The sequence below is a fragment of the Ixodes scapularis genome, unplaced genomic scaffold (genome assembly GCF_016920785.2).
Source record: "Ixodes scapularis isolate PalLabHiFi unplaced genomic scaffold, ASM1692078v2 PGA_scaffold1__304_contigs__length_218370807, whole genome shotgun sequence".
Lineage (NCBI taxonomy): Eukaryota > Metazoa > Arthropoda > Arachnida > Ixodida > Ixodidae > Ixodes > Ixodes scapularis.
The window spans coordinates 87,122,491-87,140,830 of NW_024609846.1; the positions used below are offsets into that span (position 1 = coordinate 87,122,491).

An 18,340-nucleotide genomic window follows, 5' to 3' on the forward strand; every position below is an offset into this window, starting at 1 on the left:
CGGAGCTAGGGCCGTCGTTCCGGTCTCCATGGACGACGTCTCGACGCGGATGGGCCCTGGGCCCGAGTTCTGCGACCTGCCCTGCGAGCTCCAGCTGCTGGTGCTCTCCTACCTGAGCCACGGCGAGCTTGTGCTCGTTGCGCGGGTCTCCAAGGCGCTGCGTCGCCTCGCCTACGACCCGTGCCTGTGGAGGACCGTGACGGTGCGCGAGGACATGGACGACCGATGGCTTCAGGGCGCCCTCGACCGCCTGTCGCAGCTGGAGGCACTGACCCTCCGCGGGTCGCCGCTCGTGCCCGCCTGGGCCGCGCATGCGGCGCGCTTCCCCAGGCTCCGGCTGCTGGACGTGGGGTTCTCGCTGGACGTGAACGGCGCTGCGCTGTCCCACTTCGTGGAAAGCTGCCCGCTACTGTCGCACCTGAACGTGGAGGGGTGCAAGGGCGTGGACGACGCGGCCGTCGAAGCGCTCTGCCCGCTGGCGGGGCTGCTGAGCGTAAACATGTCGCACTGCTGCCAGGTCACTGACGACGGGCTCTTGGCGCTGGCCAGGGGCTGCCCCAGGCTCGTGTTGCTCAACGCCGACGGCATCTCCAGGATCACCGACAGGTAGCGCGTCGCTGCCGTTTCTTGGGAGTTTGACGCAGTATCTTGTCGGAAATAGCACGCATATGGTTAAAGAGGCGGAGAAACTTAGAACTGGGCCAGCCTGTTTTCTTTTTCCGACCCTTTTATAGAAGCTCGAGTTTTTATCTTGTTTCTTCTGCTGCTCGAGAGTGTGCGGCCGAAGCGCAACCAGCTCGCGCTCGTGTATATATAGTTATGAGGTAGTGTCTTAAATTTTCAGATGCTCCTTCTACGTTTCACAAGAAAGAAGGGTCAAAGGCCAACCTGCAGCACCGTTTTTCACCTGGCACCCGAATTTATAGTCTCCTCCTCTTCGTTCCCTCATTCTCTGTCTTAATCCTCATTTCCCGAAAGGATATCTGAGCTACTGCAATGCCTTCTGCCATATGATGCTAAATCTTCTATGCCAATTAAGGAGGCGGATTAGACACGAGTGCTACATTTGCATTCGACTGGGACTGTTGTTCAGTCATCGAGGACACAACTCCCAGCTGAGTGCCAATGCCGCATCCGTGTCTAATGTGTGCCCTGTGCGGCTTCACTTACCAGCAGGTGACATAAAAAATTCGCCACTATGTTGCCTCATTGCCTAGGAGGTGTTGGCCACCCCCTGCGGAAAGGAGGAAGGGTCGCATAGAAAGAAGGAATCGACGGGCAGTTTCCTTTTTCCTGGCTACTCCTCGTGCTACTACAGTAAAACCTCGTTATAACAAAACGGGATATAACAAACCAATGGATATAACAAAGCAATTATAATTCCCCTTGCTTGCTAATAGTGGGAAGAAATGGACATTGGCTATAACAAACTAATGGTTATAACGAAATAATTATGACCACTCCTTCAACTTTGTTATAACGAGGTTTTACTGTACTACAAATTCCAGACCAGGGTGGCACTGGACCCATACCGCAACGGCAAGGAATTGAGCGCGGGCGTAACCCATCGACTCAATGTCCTGCCAGAGACTGCAGCCCACAGTGCCCGCGATTGGCTGCCGTCCCCTCCTCCCGGCAGGGCCGTGTGCGGTTTGGCCGAGCACCTGGGGCCGCGGTTGGTCTGCCTGGAGCTGGACGGAGAGCAGCTGACGGACGCCTCCTTCGGGGCCCTGCGCCGCTGCAGCCGCCTCGAGACCCTCTCCGTGAGCTACGCAGAGAACCTCACTGACGCCAGCCTCGCCTCCATCAAGGCAGGTGCCGGGGAGTGCTTCCAAAAGACCCTGTCTGCCCTAAAAAAAAGCCGAGCCCCACAAGAAACTTTTTTTTTTAAGTACCCAGATGGGACATATATGTCACTAAATACACTTTAATGTCAGATTGCTGAAGCATGGCTTGTTTCATGGCTCTATAGTCACTAACAGAATGCAAGCGGCAGGTCATGTCTTTCGAACGCATGTCATCCAGTCTGCATTCCATGCCTTCCACCATGCTTTGGCTGCATGCCTGCACTTGAGGTACACAAGACCCCAAAACTTTGTCGAAGATAGGAAGCTTGCGCTGGACGCGGGACAACTGAAGCTTCTCCATGCTGTTCTCACCTTGTAGCTGACTATGGTTACTGCCATTCATAGATCCATTAATCTATCCACCACGGGAAAAATTGGGAGCCGGAGCCAGATGTGAAACGCGGCCAAGAGTGCGTCCGAACGATGCGTCCCCCGTGCGCAGGAGCTGCGGACCCTCCGGCGGCTGAAGCTGCGCAGGGGTCCCCAGCTGACGGCAAGGGGCCTGGGGTCGCTGTTCCGGGGGGGCAGCCTGGGCCGCCTCATCTCCCTGGAGCTGGACAGTCTGGCGCTGGACGACCAGGCACTTGCCCTGCTGGTCAAGGGGTGCGTGGGGCTGCTTCTAGGGATTATAGGGAGATGCCGAACTCCCCGGGGGTTCGACTGTTTTCAGAGTAGGAGCGAGAGTGTTCTCGGCTGCTTATTTTATATGGCGCCGCAGCTTGCGCATAATCAATTCTAATGAAACATTTCTGGCCCTGTTTTTGAGCTCCCAATTGACCAAAAATTTGATGATAACGTCTCGCCGATGTACAAAGCTATCGAGGTTTTGCTGCATCCGATGTGCTTGCCCTTAGCGCTGCTTCAGCCACCGGTCGATGTAAGCTTGTGTACGGCAGCAGAACGGCCTGAGATTTTTGTATGAAGCGCGGGTTGTCAGTATCTTCCAACGTGAAGTACAAGACGATCACAATTTCAGCCTGCTTCCAATCTCGCTTTGCTGTGGCTCACGGTTCGTAGCAGAAAATCGGCTTTTTTCCTGGTCTGTTAGCAGGTGACGTACGGTGTTTTCTACTTTATTTCTGTCTGTGAATGGCACTTAGTAGCAGACGACCCGCATTCTTCGCTCATGTTAGCAAAACATACCGTCTACAGTTGGGGGTTCTCTTCGCCCCTTTCCGCGAGAGGCAAATTAGATCTCGCTCTCGCGGTGACCAAAACCAGACCCCAGAAACAATTTTTTATTTGAAGGGCCTGGATAGGACAAAATTACAAAATTAAATTTTCATCCCAAAATTATTTAAACATGCTAGATTTATGAAGATGGTCACATTTTGAGTTGGGAGCATTTCAGAAACATGCTTCTATTTCGGGGCTGACATCTCAAAATAGAAGCCTGTTTTTCCAGAATTTTGTTATATTTACATTCTCCACCAAATCTCCTGCGACCAGAAACTGCCTACTGTTCCGCATTGCAAAGCATTAAAAATATTCTGCAGCATAGCTTTTCTCATTACTAGGTTTAAGATATAGTAGATGCATTTATAAATTTTGCAAATCTGTCTCTATTTGTCTGGATGGACTGACATTTGTCTCATTTAAAACACTTATCACAGATTAAGCTTCAAAGTCAATGGGTTGTTTCGTTGACTTGAGCAGGGTTGATGCAAAGCAGAAGCTAAAAAAATTACCACAGTCTTACGAAATGACATCGCAGCGTGGCTCATGGACGAGGGAACACAACTGCGCTTGCACACTTCAGAAAAGAATGCTCTTAGTGGACTCATGCATGAACCGAACTCTATTTTCGGATGCACCTGCATATGTTGAGAGTGGCCACCCATACACGATTGGTACCGGCATCTTGACTGACCGATATGTAAAATACTGCTACTTGCGATTTATCTCGGGTTTCCAATTCAGCAGTCAAACAAAGCAATTGAATTGTTTGATAATGTCACCGTGATCTGGAGAGAGCCGCCTCGGTGGCTGTGAGGTAAAGCGCCAGTATACGCATCCCCAGGTGGCGGGTTCGAATCTCAGCCGAGGTGCCCGCAATCCGACGGGGGCTTATTGCGCAAAAGCTGCCGTGTAACCGCGAGTTTTCGGTTGCTCAACAAAAGATCCCCCTGTTGGTCGAAATTAATCCTCGCTTCTCCATTGGGATGTGCCAGATGCCCTTCGTTGATTTGGCAAACAAAACTCTCAAATTTATCCTTTTTTGTTTTTTTCTGAAAATCTGAAAAGATGTTTTTGCATTGATTGGCCCTGGTTTTCCAGCTGCCCGCATCTCCAGGTACTCTCCCTCCCCTGGTGCTGGGACATCACGGAAGCGGGACTGGCCACCATCGTCAACAACTGCCCGTAAGTGTTTGCATCCTTCTCGCTTGTTCCCGGCGGGCGTTGTCTGTGAACACGTTAGTATTACAATGCCTGAAATGCATCTTTGACTGGTGCGTCCAGCGTCCTACACTGCCCGCACTTTGAAAGTGGTCCCGAGGCGGAATTGCTATAAAAAAAAAATTTTTTCGCGGAACAATTCTTTTGTGACATGCTTGTCCCAAATAGGCTGTTTAAAAATACACTATTTTTCCTTTGCATTTACCCTTTAAGCCATAAAAGTTGTTGCAGCTTTGTTCATTCGACCAACACAATGTAATGCAGTAGCTTTACAGGAACATCATTAGTGGAAACAATTAGGAAAGGAAATGGTATGGTGATGGAATGGTTGTATAATGCCATACACACATCGAGGACGGCGTCTAGTATGACGTCAAGAACGACCTCTAGGACAGCGTCTAGGACGACCTCAAGAATGATGTCAAGGGCAATGTCTTGGACGACCTCAAGAGCGACCTCTGGGATGACCTCAAGGAGGACGTCCTAGAGGACAATGTCTAGGATGATCTCAAGGACGATCTCTAGGATGACGTTGAGTCACGTCAGCTTCAGCTAATGGAGCTTACGCAAACGGAGCTTACACAACTGGTTCTTAAACGACCAGTGGTTACAAGCTTATGCAGCCAAGGCTTACGCGAGCGGTGCTTAACAGCTTATGCGACTAGCGCTTCAGCCAAGGGCACCTGAGCCACAGGCACTTCTGCCACAGGCACTTCAGCCACATACACTTCAGCCACAGGCATTTCACGACCTTGATTACACGACCTTGAGCGTGGTCGGGCCTATAAAGCTACCGCTTTAATAAAGGAAGGTTGGCTTACGATAGTAAGCAATATTTTTAAGCCCATCGAACCAATCGAGATACTCTGCCACGGGATCTATTTCCCCAAGAATGCCGCTGCGAGCAGTGAAGCTTGATGCACGTGCATGAGTGTAAAGTGGTGAAGATTGAGACAAGAGGGCTGGTGCAAAGTGGTAAAGCTGGATGTCAGAAATGTGGGAAATTCTAAAGACATTATTTGTAATTTTTGCATATTCTAAGACCTCAAATACTTTGAACAGCAGTGGTATACTGCAAATTAAATTGAATAACAAACACAATCAGCAAATTATTTGAAGTTTGAAATATTTGCCCACCTTTAGTACTCACACATTTCAACTATGTGCAGTTGCATGCCACCTTGCAGATTCCGAGCAGGCTGCTTCCAGGGACCGCCATGACAGATATGCTTGATTCTGACGGATTCGGCATTTGCTTTTGTCTGCATTGAATTTTGCTAAGGAAATATAAAGGCAGAAGAAGTTATTGCATGCATGAATGTTCAAACTGGGTTGTTTCAAGTACCCATTTTCTGAAAACAATTGTGAAAGGATCTACAGGATGTGCCATTTCTTTCTGCATAACAGACCATTTGGTCCACACAAAACCCCACTTCACCTTCAAATAAATTAAAGTGCTTCATTTATCTAAAAGTGTTGTACATGTCTTGTCTAGTATCACAACCTTAACTCCTTAACTGGGAAGCGCGTCTTTAGACGCATAGCAATTTTGACCGCAGCTTGGGGGATGCGTCTATAGACGCACTGCTCTTCAGATAATCTTGGGGAGCGCGTCTTTAAATGCTTGCTTTTTTTATCTCACGGGAGGAAGTGCCGTCTATCCCTAAACATCGGAAATAATTTTGCTTTAGAAACCAACGAGTAGATGGCAGCACAAAGAAAGTTTGACGAGATACGTCTGGTACCAATGGCAAAATGGGGACAAGAAAAACCCCTATTTTGTGAACAGTTTTTGGTCATAAAGTCCCCAATTAAACAGTTAATTGACTGGAAACACCGGACCGGTCTGAACGGCCACAAAAGCTCAAATTCATTGACCTTTTTTTTATTTCTAAAGTTGTTACAGAAAAGGGGCACTGGATGTATTGCCAGATGCACGTCAAAATTGGCAGCACGTGCGGCTGCCACACAGAGGTTGCCCATATCAGTCGTGTCTTCTTTTTATCAGTCATTACTCTTATGAAAAGTTCCAACCCATTCTCGTCCGTTATTGCACATTCTGGTTTAAAACCTTCCTGTGGACAGTGCGCATATAAAAGCGGTAGTAGCGCACTGCTTCGATACACTCGCCCTTCCATCCATCTCCGCTGCAGTCTCCCCTTTATTTCGTTGCAGATGCAAGTTTGCCTTCTTAAACATTTATTTTCAGTTTTATGTCCATTTACTAACTTTTTTTTTAGACAGTATGGATAAGTACTAGTTCACACGCAACCACTCAAGACCACATACCTTAAAACCTCTTAAAATCTCACAACAAGTGCTTAGAGCACACTGGCGCCATCTATGAGGTAGCGGCGAAACACTCGGCACTTTCATATTTCCTACCTTTTTCCCACATCGTTCTTTCACTTTTGGTTGGAAAAACTTGAGAATGTTGTGAGCTACCATTTCTTTTAGATAGTGCATACATTTGTTCTTGTAATCGTTCTTTCACTTTTGGTTGGAAAAACTTGAAAATGTTGTGAGCTACCATTTCTTTTAGATAGTGCATACATTTGTCCTTGTAAACATTTCAAAACCTTCTTTTTAGTGAAATACAGTTTCAAGGTCAGCTCATAGATGGTGCCAGCGTGCCAGTATGTTCTGTCGTCGTAAGAGATCGCAAGAGCTCTGGTGCAAGCAAACGCGAGTGTTTTGAGTTTAGCAGCGGCTCGTGCCTCCTGGCCAGTGTGGCTAGGGAGAGGGGAGTGGGGGTGGTTCTGGTTAGCGACCTCTCCCATAGCCACCGGAACATGTGAGGGGCAGATGAGCATGGCATTCCTTCCCGGCAGGAACCTCGAGAGCCTGGTCCTGCTGGGCCTGTACAAAATCCACGGGTTCTGCCTGGCCGGCCTGGCCGTGAGCATGCCCAAGCTACGCTACCTGCACCTGGAGCAGTGCAACGAGGTGAGTGCCACGCACGTTTCCCCACAACCGTTCCAGTAGTGCCACGAAGGGAAATAAACCAGGAAGTATTCCTCTTCACCTCGCACCGTCGACGAGAAAAATAGGTTTCTGTCAAACGTTGTCTATCTATCGACTGCTGCCTTTACCAAGGCGCTCACGTAACGTTTACTACCGTATGGTCTGTTGCAGGTCAAGAAAGGTAGGACAAGTGGAGAGGAAGAAACAACCAATCGTGTCAAGCAGAGAGCTTTGTGAGAGGAGCTTGTTCTGCTGATTCTTAACCCGCAACAGACTATGGGTCAGCGCTTCTCTAACTTTGTGTCACCGCGGAACCCCATCTGTCTCGGAGGTGATCCGCAGACCCTTAATGAATATGTTTACGCAAAAACGATGCGTCGCATGAATCGGAGAACTTGCGTCGTCATAAATTGGAGAAAGTCAAAGTCATCAATCCGGCCAAATGTAGGTCATGCCTCTTGTCTCTGACATCCTGCGGATGAGCCCAGGCAAAGTGGTTTCGCATGGTGAAAGCGGAGGGGCAACGCATATCTCGGCACTTTTTTCAAAAGAGGCTGTATTAAAAGTTCACTTGCACTTATAAACCACCAAAAGCGTACACTGGACTGGTGAGAACTCCGCCATAGCTGCGAAGAGGTTCGGTGCAACGATTTCGGTCCTCTTCTGGATCGGTGCGAACCTCCATCAATGTTGCTGCGGACCTCTGGCGATTCACAAACCACAGTTTGAGAACTGTTGCCTAAGCCTAACCTGTTTTAATTTGCCATTTTTGGTTCATATTAGGCTGTGTGTATTTGTGTGTGCTACCAATCTGTTTCGATACTTAGAGTTATGGACACTATTTTCGCTTTCCATTTCATTTCCCTTTTGTAAAGCCCGAAGCGGTTTCTGCCTTTGCCTCGGCCCTACATAGACAATTCAAACAATCGCTTTCTGCACCTTGTCTTGTCTATCGGGCAGCGGAACACATTTTGGACATGCACAGTACCTTTCTTCGGCAAAATATTGGATGCCGCTCATGCGTCCACACCTGAGTAACTCTGCGTATTTCGTCCGGTCGATAAACTGCTTTTCACACACTTCCAGCTGAGTAGGACAGAGAGAGACATGACCCTTTTTTAAAGGGCAACTCCACTCAATTCCAAAACTTTTAGGCTTATATGCGATTCCATTTCCCAAAGCACTACTGAACAGCCCCACGTCTTTGGATTCGCAAAATGTTGATTATTATTTGTGTAGTCTTAATTTAAACTTCAGCAGATACCGAAACTTCGGTTGCATCAGGCAACATTGGTCTCGTGTTGTCAGAGTCATGGCCACGTCACGTCGAAACACATGGTCTTGTGACGTTCGGGGAAGTGACGGCCCGGGGGAGAGGACGAGGCGGGAAGACGAAAGAGGAGAGGGGGAGCGGAGAAACCGGACACGGGGAACAAGCTGGGACGGGTCGGGCGTCGGGGGAAACGAGTCCGAGCGGGAAACAACGCACCAGAGAAACGCAACGAAAAGGCCTCTCGCTGGCGTCAGTGCCCCAGGCCCCCGAGCCCTGAGGAGCCCAGATCGCCTCAACCGCAAGGCCATTCGCTAGCGTCAGCGTTCCAAGCCCCAGAACCCTGTGAGCCCGACCAGAGGAACACAACGGCCACCCGCTGGCGTCAGCGCCCCAAACCCCCGAACCCTGTGAGCCCCGGAACCAACTTGCCCACACACCAGCACAGTGCCGGACAGCCCGGGACACCACCCTTTCAGAACGCCACGACAGTCAGTGAGCTGCGGGCGGCACCAGCACCGACTCCTATTATTATTATACAGTAAATATTGTTTTCGCCTTGTCTCTCCTCGCCTCAGCATGGGCCCACTACAGTGCGTCTGTGCCTCCCTTCGGGGGTCGTCACAGTCTCAACGGTTACGTGATCCTCTACGTGACGGCGGGCGAACATAGAGCAAAGCGCAAGTGTCGTCTGCTCTGCAATTTTCGCCACTGTAGTTTTCTACAACATTGTGTGTAAACTTGTAAAAGACACCTCTCAGGCTGGTCAACTGGTAATTCGAGCAGGCGGAAATACAACATCGTAAGCCTATAGATCTCTTGACATTCATCGCAGCTCGGCATCGTACATGCAGCCCGCGCTCATATCGTAAACGAAACGTCGTCCTCAAGCTAGAGCAGTGGCGAGACGAAACAGACTGCTCCCAGCTCTCGACTCCGAGGAGCGCACAGGACAGCGCAAACTAGCGCATCCATGTTACGGTGATCATGTGAACGCCATTGAGCCAACACCTGGAGGAGAAACTCATGACATAATCGTTCAATTTTGCCCTGAGAAGTAAAAACAAACAAAACGCGAAAATGACGTAGTCTTGCATCTGACGTAGTGGCTCAGTGTTGGCTGCTCCAACCCCGTGGCATTGACTGCGCTGATGATTGCGCCTCATGCCACACGCTCGAGTTGGCAGACTTCGGCGACCTGGCTTATTTCAAAATTTGCTGGCCAGTTTATGAAATATAGAGACGGAATTAGATCGTAATATTTTACATGTGGTCTTCCTATATGATACTGAAGAGGACTGCATAGCTTTCTAAATATCAAAAATGAAGCGGAGTTTCCCTTTAAGCCTCTCGCGACGGCGGAGGACCTGCTCCGCAGCAGCATATCTGATCTTGTGCCGTCGCAAAAGGCTTAAAAACTGGTCTTGTCTCCCTCCTTCCTACTTGGTTGCAAGTGTGTGAACGGCGCTTAATCTTCAGGAAGACGCGTACATGGTTGCCAGTACCGGAACAAACTACCCGCGATGAGTGGGAGGGCAACCTGTGCGGATGATTCGTGCACCATGTGACCTCCGCTCCTGGGCGTGCTACAGGTCGTCGACCTCCTCCTGGAGTCCCTTGCCAGAAGGCTGCCCCACCTGAGGGTGTACAACTACTACGGCGAGCTTGTGGGGCCCTTGTACGAGTCGTCCGGCACACCTTCCCTCGGTGAGAACGGACTGCATGCCTTTGGCGGTGGACGTCTGTCCTCTGCCAGACTTGCGGTTGAGTCAGGCTTACACAGCCATAGCCTTGGGCATTGAACTGTACTCGAGGAGCCAGAGAAAGAGAAGGGGAGGAAGAGAGGAGAGTAAACAAGAGAGGGTGCGCCTTAGTAGAGGGTGGATGGAAAGGGAAATGGTTTTTTAAACATACTTTTGTACACACCACGCCTGCCCCTAGATGGCTAAGCAGTTGAATGGATGCAGGCGGATGGAAGGATGAATACAGCTGGCCCCTTTTAATCAAGTGTTGGATTGTGCCACCTGGCCAGTGTTCTGTGGCGAATAGGCGGCCCCGGTTGCTTTCGCCCGTTTGCTTCCCTTTCTCCCCTTTTTTCTTATATCGCTTTTATCTTATTTTTTTCATGCATTAAAAAAACCTTTAAAAAAAAATAAAACTCTTTTTTTTTTTTAAAGTCTGGTTGGGACACGCGTGTCAAAAAAATTAATTTAACTGGAAAAAAAAAATTTTTTTTTAGAGCAATATTGATGGCACGAGACGCAATTTAGTTGGCAGTCACCTCCATTCCACTTGTTTTCTCTCTCGGCCTTTCGGGCACGTGGAGGAGAGGTGGATCGGCTTTGCCTTCATGACCGAGATGGTCACTCCGGATTGACCCGTGACGTCATGGACTTTGCAGGTAGAATTTCAAATAAATTTCTCGCCATCAATATTGCCCTAAATTTCTTTTTTTTTTTTTCGCTTAACATTTATTTTTTGTTACGTGTGTCCCAATTAGACTGTTTAAAACAAACTTTTTTTTCTTTTCAAGAGCCCTTTAAAGGAGCTGTGCAACAATTTCAGGGCTTTGCTTAAATAATTGTGGAAGTTGATGCCTGACACTTCTGCAGTGAACTACAGAAAACAGATTTTGCCTGGATACCCTAGTTTTTACTTAAAAAAATGAAAAAGATCCAGGTTTTTGCCGCCTCTCAACTCGTGCATCGTCTTCCGGGTCACGTGCACAGTGACGTCACTAGAGTAGGCGCGGAGTTCCGGAAAAGTTCTCTCTTTAGAGCCATCAGCGAGCAGCGAGAACTCATCCGCTCGCGACCGCGTGACCACCCGTCCTTACCCGTCCGGCGCTGTCCCCCTCCTCCTCCGGCTTCTGGCGGCTGTTCGCGGTTTTGTAAACCTAGGATAGATGGCGCCACTAAAACTCCGTATAATAAAAGTTTTGTCGATGATACCAGGGTTTTGACGCATTTATATATATGTTGGAACGACAAGATTTATAAAAAAAGTTACCTTTTATCGAGCAGGTATTCGCACAACTTGCTATCTTTCTTACAACGACCCAAGTGACGTCACGCCGCTTGTTTCTCATGGCCGCCGCTCGTGGCTGCAGGTCGGGAAATATTCCAAGTTTTGCCTCGCTATTACGCGGTGGAATCGCAACATTGCGATGAAAGGAGGTGTGTTTTCTGCCATTTGTAACACAGTGAACAATATCAAAAGCAGAAAATGCCAATTCTTTCAACGTTAAAATCGTTGCACAGCTCCTTTAAGGAAGCAGGTTTATTCACGTAATTCATATTTTATATTTTTGTGAACATGGTAACACAGAAATTTTTGCATTGAATCATTTACATACCATATGGCAGAGCACATGACCGCAGACATACAAATTACTACACTGATTTATATAGCATAAAATTATTTACACACCATGACACAGCAAGAGAGGAAAAAAAATGAGCTCCCTGGTCTCATGAATTTAGGCCCTTGCAAATAAATCTTTAAAAAAACAAGGGTGGGTTAATTAGGCGGTGCATTTGTTTGTAACTATTAGACTTGTTAAGTTGATTAAAAGTTACCTCCAAGGACGACACTTTCCGCAGGCCCCCATTGATTACGTCCTAAGAAATGTCTATAAGCAAGCCAAGTCAAACCAGGATGTTTATCAATGTGCCCTGCAACTTACCGGATGGTACTAAATGCTCCTGCATTGGTTTTGAGATGCATACAGGCGGCATGGCATTTTTTTTTTAAACGCTTCTTGTTGATAAATGCATCCGCCGAAAATTTAGTAGAACAGAGATAGCGCTCTTTTGTTCACTTTTGGTCTTTCGTCTAATTACGTCTGAACCAAAACCATACCTGCGATTTGTTGGGAACAGCAGAAGAGAGACATTGGGTGTCTTAGTAGAATTACTGCACCACTTAGCGGAGCAGCATCGCCTAGGCATTTTCACGCTTGGTTTGCGATGAGCCGAGTTAAACGATGAAAAGGAGACGTACCACCGCGACTCCCTTCACGCAAACCAAAACCAGCGGTCCCGTCCGTCACAACCTCGGTGCATCCGAAACCGTTGAGACAATAACCGTTACTCCCGTAATGCATTACCCTCGCTTCACAGTGCGAAAAGAAGAAAGTGACAAAATGCCACGTTTTGTGGCGGCTAGTTTGTTGGGGCGCTTATAAATGCACGACAGTGCCGGCCTCTAGCAACATTTCTCCGAACTCCGGAAGCTGAATTGGCCTGGTTAAGTGCCACTAGAGTCGCTAGATAAGCTACGCTGCAGAGTAACGACATTTGGGCCAACTTGATGCTTAAAATCACGATTGCCAGTTACTGTGTTCGAAGCTTTGCCCGAAATCGCAGGGAACGCTTTTCTGTCCATCAGAAGTGTTAGAACAGTCAGCGACGGAGAAACGATATCGCCCGACACCGTGCTGAAAGCACGGAAGTCGCATTTTCAAATGATAGCTATTCCCAGTCGCATTCGCTCTGTACTAAGCACTAAAACGGCGGCGCTCGTGAGATAATCGGGGTGTGGAGTTCCGATACTCTGGACTCGTAGTGGTGGCTCTACGTGCCGCGACGAACGTGGTCCCCAAATATGCTTAAGATAACTGGGTGCCACTTTTTTAGAGTTTTGTGTAGCCTAAAAGCTAGAGCTTTGCAGAGTTTAAGTTTCTAATCTGGCTAATTCGTGCGCCATCTCTAGAGCTTTCATGATCCTCGCTTACATGAGACTTCTGAAGAGAAAGGCTGTTTCCCCTGGAGAGTGGAACATAGGCACGTGCAAATGTAGTAGGTTTTGAGTTCAAGGCGAATAGTGGTTTGACCCAGGGATGGGCAAAATACATGCAAATATGTATCGAAATACAAATACAAAATACTTGGTCAAATATGTATTTAATTACAAATCTAATTACATCTCCAAAAAGGCATTTAAGTACAAGATACAAATACAACCAAATGTATTTGGTATCCTCCAAATACTTTTCCAAATACATTCCTCAAAATTTGCGTCAGCGACTTCAGGGCACCTGTAACAGGTTTCCGGGTATCTCATTTTAATTTTGCATCGCACACTCGGGAGTTAGTGTGTGAGGCTCTATTAACGTAATAGAAATATAATCAAAAAATGTAATCAGTTTTTCTTTCTTTTTTTCTTTATTGATACTGTCAATCTCTTGCGAGATCGTAACAGGAGTGGTACATTGAAATACTTTCAAGCAGGATGCACTTGCTGCGACAACAGAAAACAAAAATCGGAATATGTGGTAGCATTTACAACGTCAGGTGGTAGGCTGTTCCAATCGATGATTGTACGAGGAAAGAAGGAGAACTTAAAAGTATCGTTTTTATATTTATATGGCTTTATTGTTCTGCTATGTGTATATCTGGTAGACCTTGGGCAAAAAAAAGTTATATACCTATCTTTCTCTATTCCAAGCTCGTCATTGGCAATAAGGTAAAAAAATTTCAGGCGGTTTATTCTCCTTCTTTCCTGTAGAGTTTCCAGGCCTGCGTCATTACAGAGTTTTGATGGAGATACATATGAGGAGTACATGTTATACACAAAGCGCACTGCTAATCTTTGAATTCGCTCAAGTTCTGATATACAAGATGAGGTATGTGGATCCCAAATGACGCTAGCATATTCCAGCACTGGCCGAACAAGAGTTTTATACAGTAGTAGTTTTGTATCACAGGAGGCCTGCCTCATATACCTACGCAAGAAACCAAGCTTACGCATTGCTTTACTAGCGGTTTGATTGATATGAGCATTCCATTTAAGATCAGACGTTATTGTCAACCCCAGATATTTATATGAACTTACTCTCTGAAGGTTACGGTTCCCAATCGAATAATTAAAAATAATAGGCTCCTTTTTTCGAGTAATTGACATACATACAGTCTTTGATAAATTTAGTGACATTTTCCAGTCATCACACCATCTGGACAATTTTTCTAACGAGGAGCTTAGTACTTCGCAGTCCGCAGAACTTTTGATTTCTCTAAAAATAACGCAATCATCCGCAAACAGTCGGATCTTTACTGGAATTCCAGAAACAATATCATTCACAAATATTAAAAACAACAAAGGCCCCAGGACCGATCCCTGTGGGACGCCAGAGGTTACGTGTGTGGTACCGGAGCATGCGGTGTCAACTTGAACAAACTGCTGTCTCAGAGATAAGTAACTTTCAAGCCACTTCAAGATAGCAGGATTATCTAAAACTGGTGACAGCTTTATCAGTAACTTTTTTGGACGTAATAGGTGAAAAAAGTACAGAGCTTCAAGCAGCTTTTTTTGTCGATTACATTTTGGTATAGACCAACAAAGAACCGAGACGACCAAGACGCGCAGCACTAGCTAGAGAATTTTTTATTGTTGCAACTCGGACCAGTTACGAAAATCAGTACGACCCGCGCATTTAGAATGTTCTAGGCAAAAATATGGTGGGAAATCAAGCTGGAAAGCATCACAAGTTGTCACAGGCACTTATTTAGCCAGTCTGCCTGTGAACGTCGATTTCGTCACTATTCTTGCCCTGGACTAGCACCGTAATCACAAAGTCACTAAACGCTTGTACTTGATTGAGAGACACTGCATTCGGTACAGAACGTAGTTGAACGTAGTTTTCTTCCTGCTCTGGACAGTGACAATAAATTTGAGGGATGTATTTTCGCCCACAAAATTGTATTTAATTACAATTGTATTTGAAATACCCACGTTTTAGTATTTAAATACACACGTCAAATACATTACCCAATTTTTAATTAAATACAAATTCAAAATACACAAAGTATTTGAAATACGTATTTCAAATACTTGTATTTGAAATACTGCCCATCCCTGGTTTGACCATATTCTTTTTAATTGAGTGTCGAATAACTGCTGCGCCTTTCTCCGAGCCTTTCACTATTCTCGCACTATACTTAAACAAAAATTGAGCTGAAGGTTGTTCCCAAGCTATTACCACTTCTTCACTTCTAAGCCTCGTTAATTTTATTTGGATTATTTAAGGATATTGTACCTGAGAAAGTCCAATGCCTATATTGGGGTGGCAAGTACTTAAACTATGTATTTGACATGAAGTTAACCCTGGAGAGATGCCCAACTATACCTGATGACAGGGGTTTATAAAAGGTAAAAGTTATTGCAATGCAAATATTGAAAAAAAAGAAAAAAAAAGGCATGTATGCTAAATGCAGTTTGTCAGGATGCCTAACCACAGTTTAATTTCCAAAACTGCAATGAAAATATCAGCATTCAAAAAGTTTTATTTCTTTTTTAATACATTAGTTGTGCATTATTCCACTTTAAAGGTGTGTTTTTCTCCTAAGCATGCGGCTGTGCTGCGGTGAAGCGTGGTTCGCAGTATTGCGGTGCCAGCTCCGTGCGCTGTTCCTCCACAGTGCACTGGTGCTAAGTATGAAGTGCACTCAACGGGGCTAATTGGCTGCAATTAACACTCTGAAAAGTATGAATGTCACAGTTAATTTCGAAGCAAATATCGAATAGCGTATGATTTGAAATCAATATTACGATATTTTTTACAACACTAATGGGACTTCAGAACGTGCACACTTGGTAGTGTGCACGTTTCGTGCACCATGTTTGGCACCTATTGGCGACTCTAGTGAAATCGATGCCACGTAGCGGCAATGCTGAGAGGCTGAAGAGAGGAGGTTGTTTCGACTCTGTCGTCTGCTCTCGGTGCTCTGTTCTTGTAGGCAGCATAGAAACAAACATTGTTTCCAGTAATTATTCTTATGCTTCCGCCGTGTCATTCCTACCCACTGACTAGAAAAAGTTTTCTACCGTCGAAAAATCACTTTGCTTTCATATGTGACACCGATTTTACGCTGCAGTGCAAAACATTTACGGTGGTCCGCGTTCTGAACGACGAAAATTACCTCTTTTCGTCCGCCATTTTGCCTGACTAGTGCACCCCCTATAGTTGGCTGGGGTTGCGAATAGCCTCTCAAATTTTATAAGGCATTTCAGGTCTTTTTCAGGGGCTCACCCTAGAGCAGCTGCATGATTTGTAACAGTTGATCCTTATTTGATTTACCAAATACTATGAAACCTTTAGTCTAGTTATTTACAGATTGAAAACGTTTCGGGGCTATCTGGTCGTGGCACCACCACTGTGTTACCTCGTTGCAAGCAGACGTATGAGATTATAATGCAGTCAGTTCCAGTCATATGGTAATGTCAGAGCCAGCCTTAGAAAAGGACAGGGCAACAATTCTAAGGTTAAAACATATTTGCAGCCTTCAAGTTTTTTAATGCTTACGCAGCGGAAACTGCAATTCTGTCTCGTAATCGCAGAGGATAGAACGCATTATTTGCTGACCTGCAGTCATGTGTGGCGGTTGTGGAAACCAAGGTGTCCCATCATGGGGTGTATATGGAAGTCAACGAAACCAGTCCCTCTTTGCCGCGTCGTGGCGAGCCGTGTTTTGTCACAATTGCTCGCTGCAACCTTCAACTGTGCCATTTCTCGAAGAGTTGATGGTCGTGTAAAGCGATGCGGGGCCCCGAAGGCAGAACCCAACGCAAAACCAAGGGGTACTCCATTTGGCATCACTCGAAAGACTGTGCAAGAGTTAAAGGGTAATCTGAGCTTGATTTGTTTCGTTCTTCGGAAAAACGAGCAAACGCAAGAGAAAATGATTTTCTCTTCTTCATTTTGTAGGTGACACAGAATAAATCCCACGGTTCATTGACCAAAGTTCAAAAATCGTTGCACCCCCCCTTTGAGTAATTGTAAAAAATGGATTGTGCATCGACAGACAGACGAGTGCCTTTTACTAGTGCTTCAGTTTTGGCAGAACTGCCTGCATTTTTTTTTATTTTGTTTCTCCCGAGTTTTTTTGTAAACCCTCCCAATGCTAACTAGGAGGTACCTCGATTGCAGATATGGAAGCTTCTAAGGACAAAGAAGACAGCGGTGCTGACGACCGCCTGCTACTGCTGTGCTGATGGCTTCACGACCCCGATGGTTTTGTTGGATGTCTTGTTTTTTTGTCCGAGCATTATGTTATACGAATAAAATGAGTCTTTCTGTTTATATCTTTTTTTTGGGTGTTTCATTGTGCCTTGGGTGTTTCATTGTGCCGAAAAATGATTGCCCGGTCATTCACAGCAGAGCATTGTGAAGAACATCCGTCTGGAGCCCTGGACCAGGAGGTCCAGGACTCCAGACGTGGTGTTTTTCTTGCGTGATGTTTTTCTTCTCGAATGGAGAATTCGGAATCTTCTTTGTGCAGCTTGATGGAGCTGCCATCCAAAGTGTTCCATGCTGCATGTTATGTGAACTGAAGGGTAATTCGCACCTTTCAGTCAGTTGCATTCACAGCAACCAAAACGGCGGTGAAAGCCGGAAATCGTTGCTTTCTTCCCACATTGCGCAAGACAAACACTTGTCCTGGTGACTTTGCCATGTCTTTCATTTCGGTCGCCCGAAACGCAACCAACGTGACTGTTTGAACCAGGCATTAAATTGTCATTGGTTGTCTCGAAGCTTTTACGTAACCTTGCGTTGTGTGTTTTCAAAACTGGATTTTCTGATCAAATCCAAAGGAATGATAAAAATGGCAATCATACTTATTTCACAGTACATTTGGCGAAAAACCCATCTTCAAAAAAAGATATAAAAAAAGATGAGACGTTTACAACTCCCTGTAATGCCGAATTAGAGTGCTGCTCTTGAGGAGGAGAAGGGGAGTTCATGGGGAGGAGGGCGTGCCCCCTCCTAATCCCCTCCTTTTCTTCTCTTCCTCCTCCTCTCTTTAGGTATTTCAAATTTGTAATACATTGTGCTTACCAATCTGAGAAAAAAAAGATATATATA

General features: G+C 46.2%; 1 protein-coding gene across 2 annotated transcripts; it reads left to right on the plus strand.

The window, feature by feature from the left end:
- The first annotated feature begins 28 nt into the window (after nt 1-28).
- LOC8036717 (F-box/LRR-repeat protein 20) lies at nt 29-17,558 on the plus strand. Of its 2 annotated transcripts, XM_040504725.2 has the most exons (7): nt 29-606; nt 1,640-1,811; nt 2,290-2,450; nt 4,125-4,208; nt 7,076-7,190; nt 10,071-10,185; nt 17,405-17,558. In XM_040504725.2, exons 1-7 carry the CDS (start codon nt 29-31, stop codon nt 17,467-17,469), a joined length of 1,290 nt encoding a protein of 429 aa, XP_040360659.1. In that variant the 3' UTR covers nt 17,470-17,558. The 2 variants fall into 2 exon arrangements, with proteins under 2 accessions (XP_040360659.1, XP_029848618.2); XM_029992758.4 differs by lacking the exon at nt 17,405-17,558 and having other exon boundaries at nt 10,071-10,295.
- The last annotated feature ends 782 nt before the right edge of the window (nt 17,559-18,340 follow it).

What these genes read in the sequence shown, in the direction of transcription:
- LOC8036717 (XM_029992758.4), top strand. Translation starts at nt 29, where the DNA reads ATGGACGACGTCTCGACGCGGATGGGCCCTGGGCCCGAGTTCTGCGAC. An exon ending in ATCTCCAGGATCACCGACAG is followed by an intron (nt 607 to 1,639) that starts GTAGCGCGTCGC and finishes TCCTCCCGGCAG; the next exon opens with GGCCGTGTGCGGTTTGGCCG. An exon ending in CTTGCCCTGCTGGTCAAGGG is followed by an intron (nt 2,451 to 4,124) that starts GTGCGTGGGGCT and finishes CTGGTTTTCCAG; the next exon opens with CTGCCCGCATCTCCAGGTAC.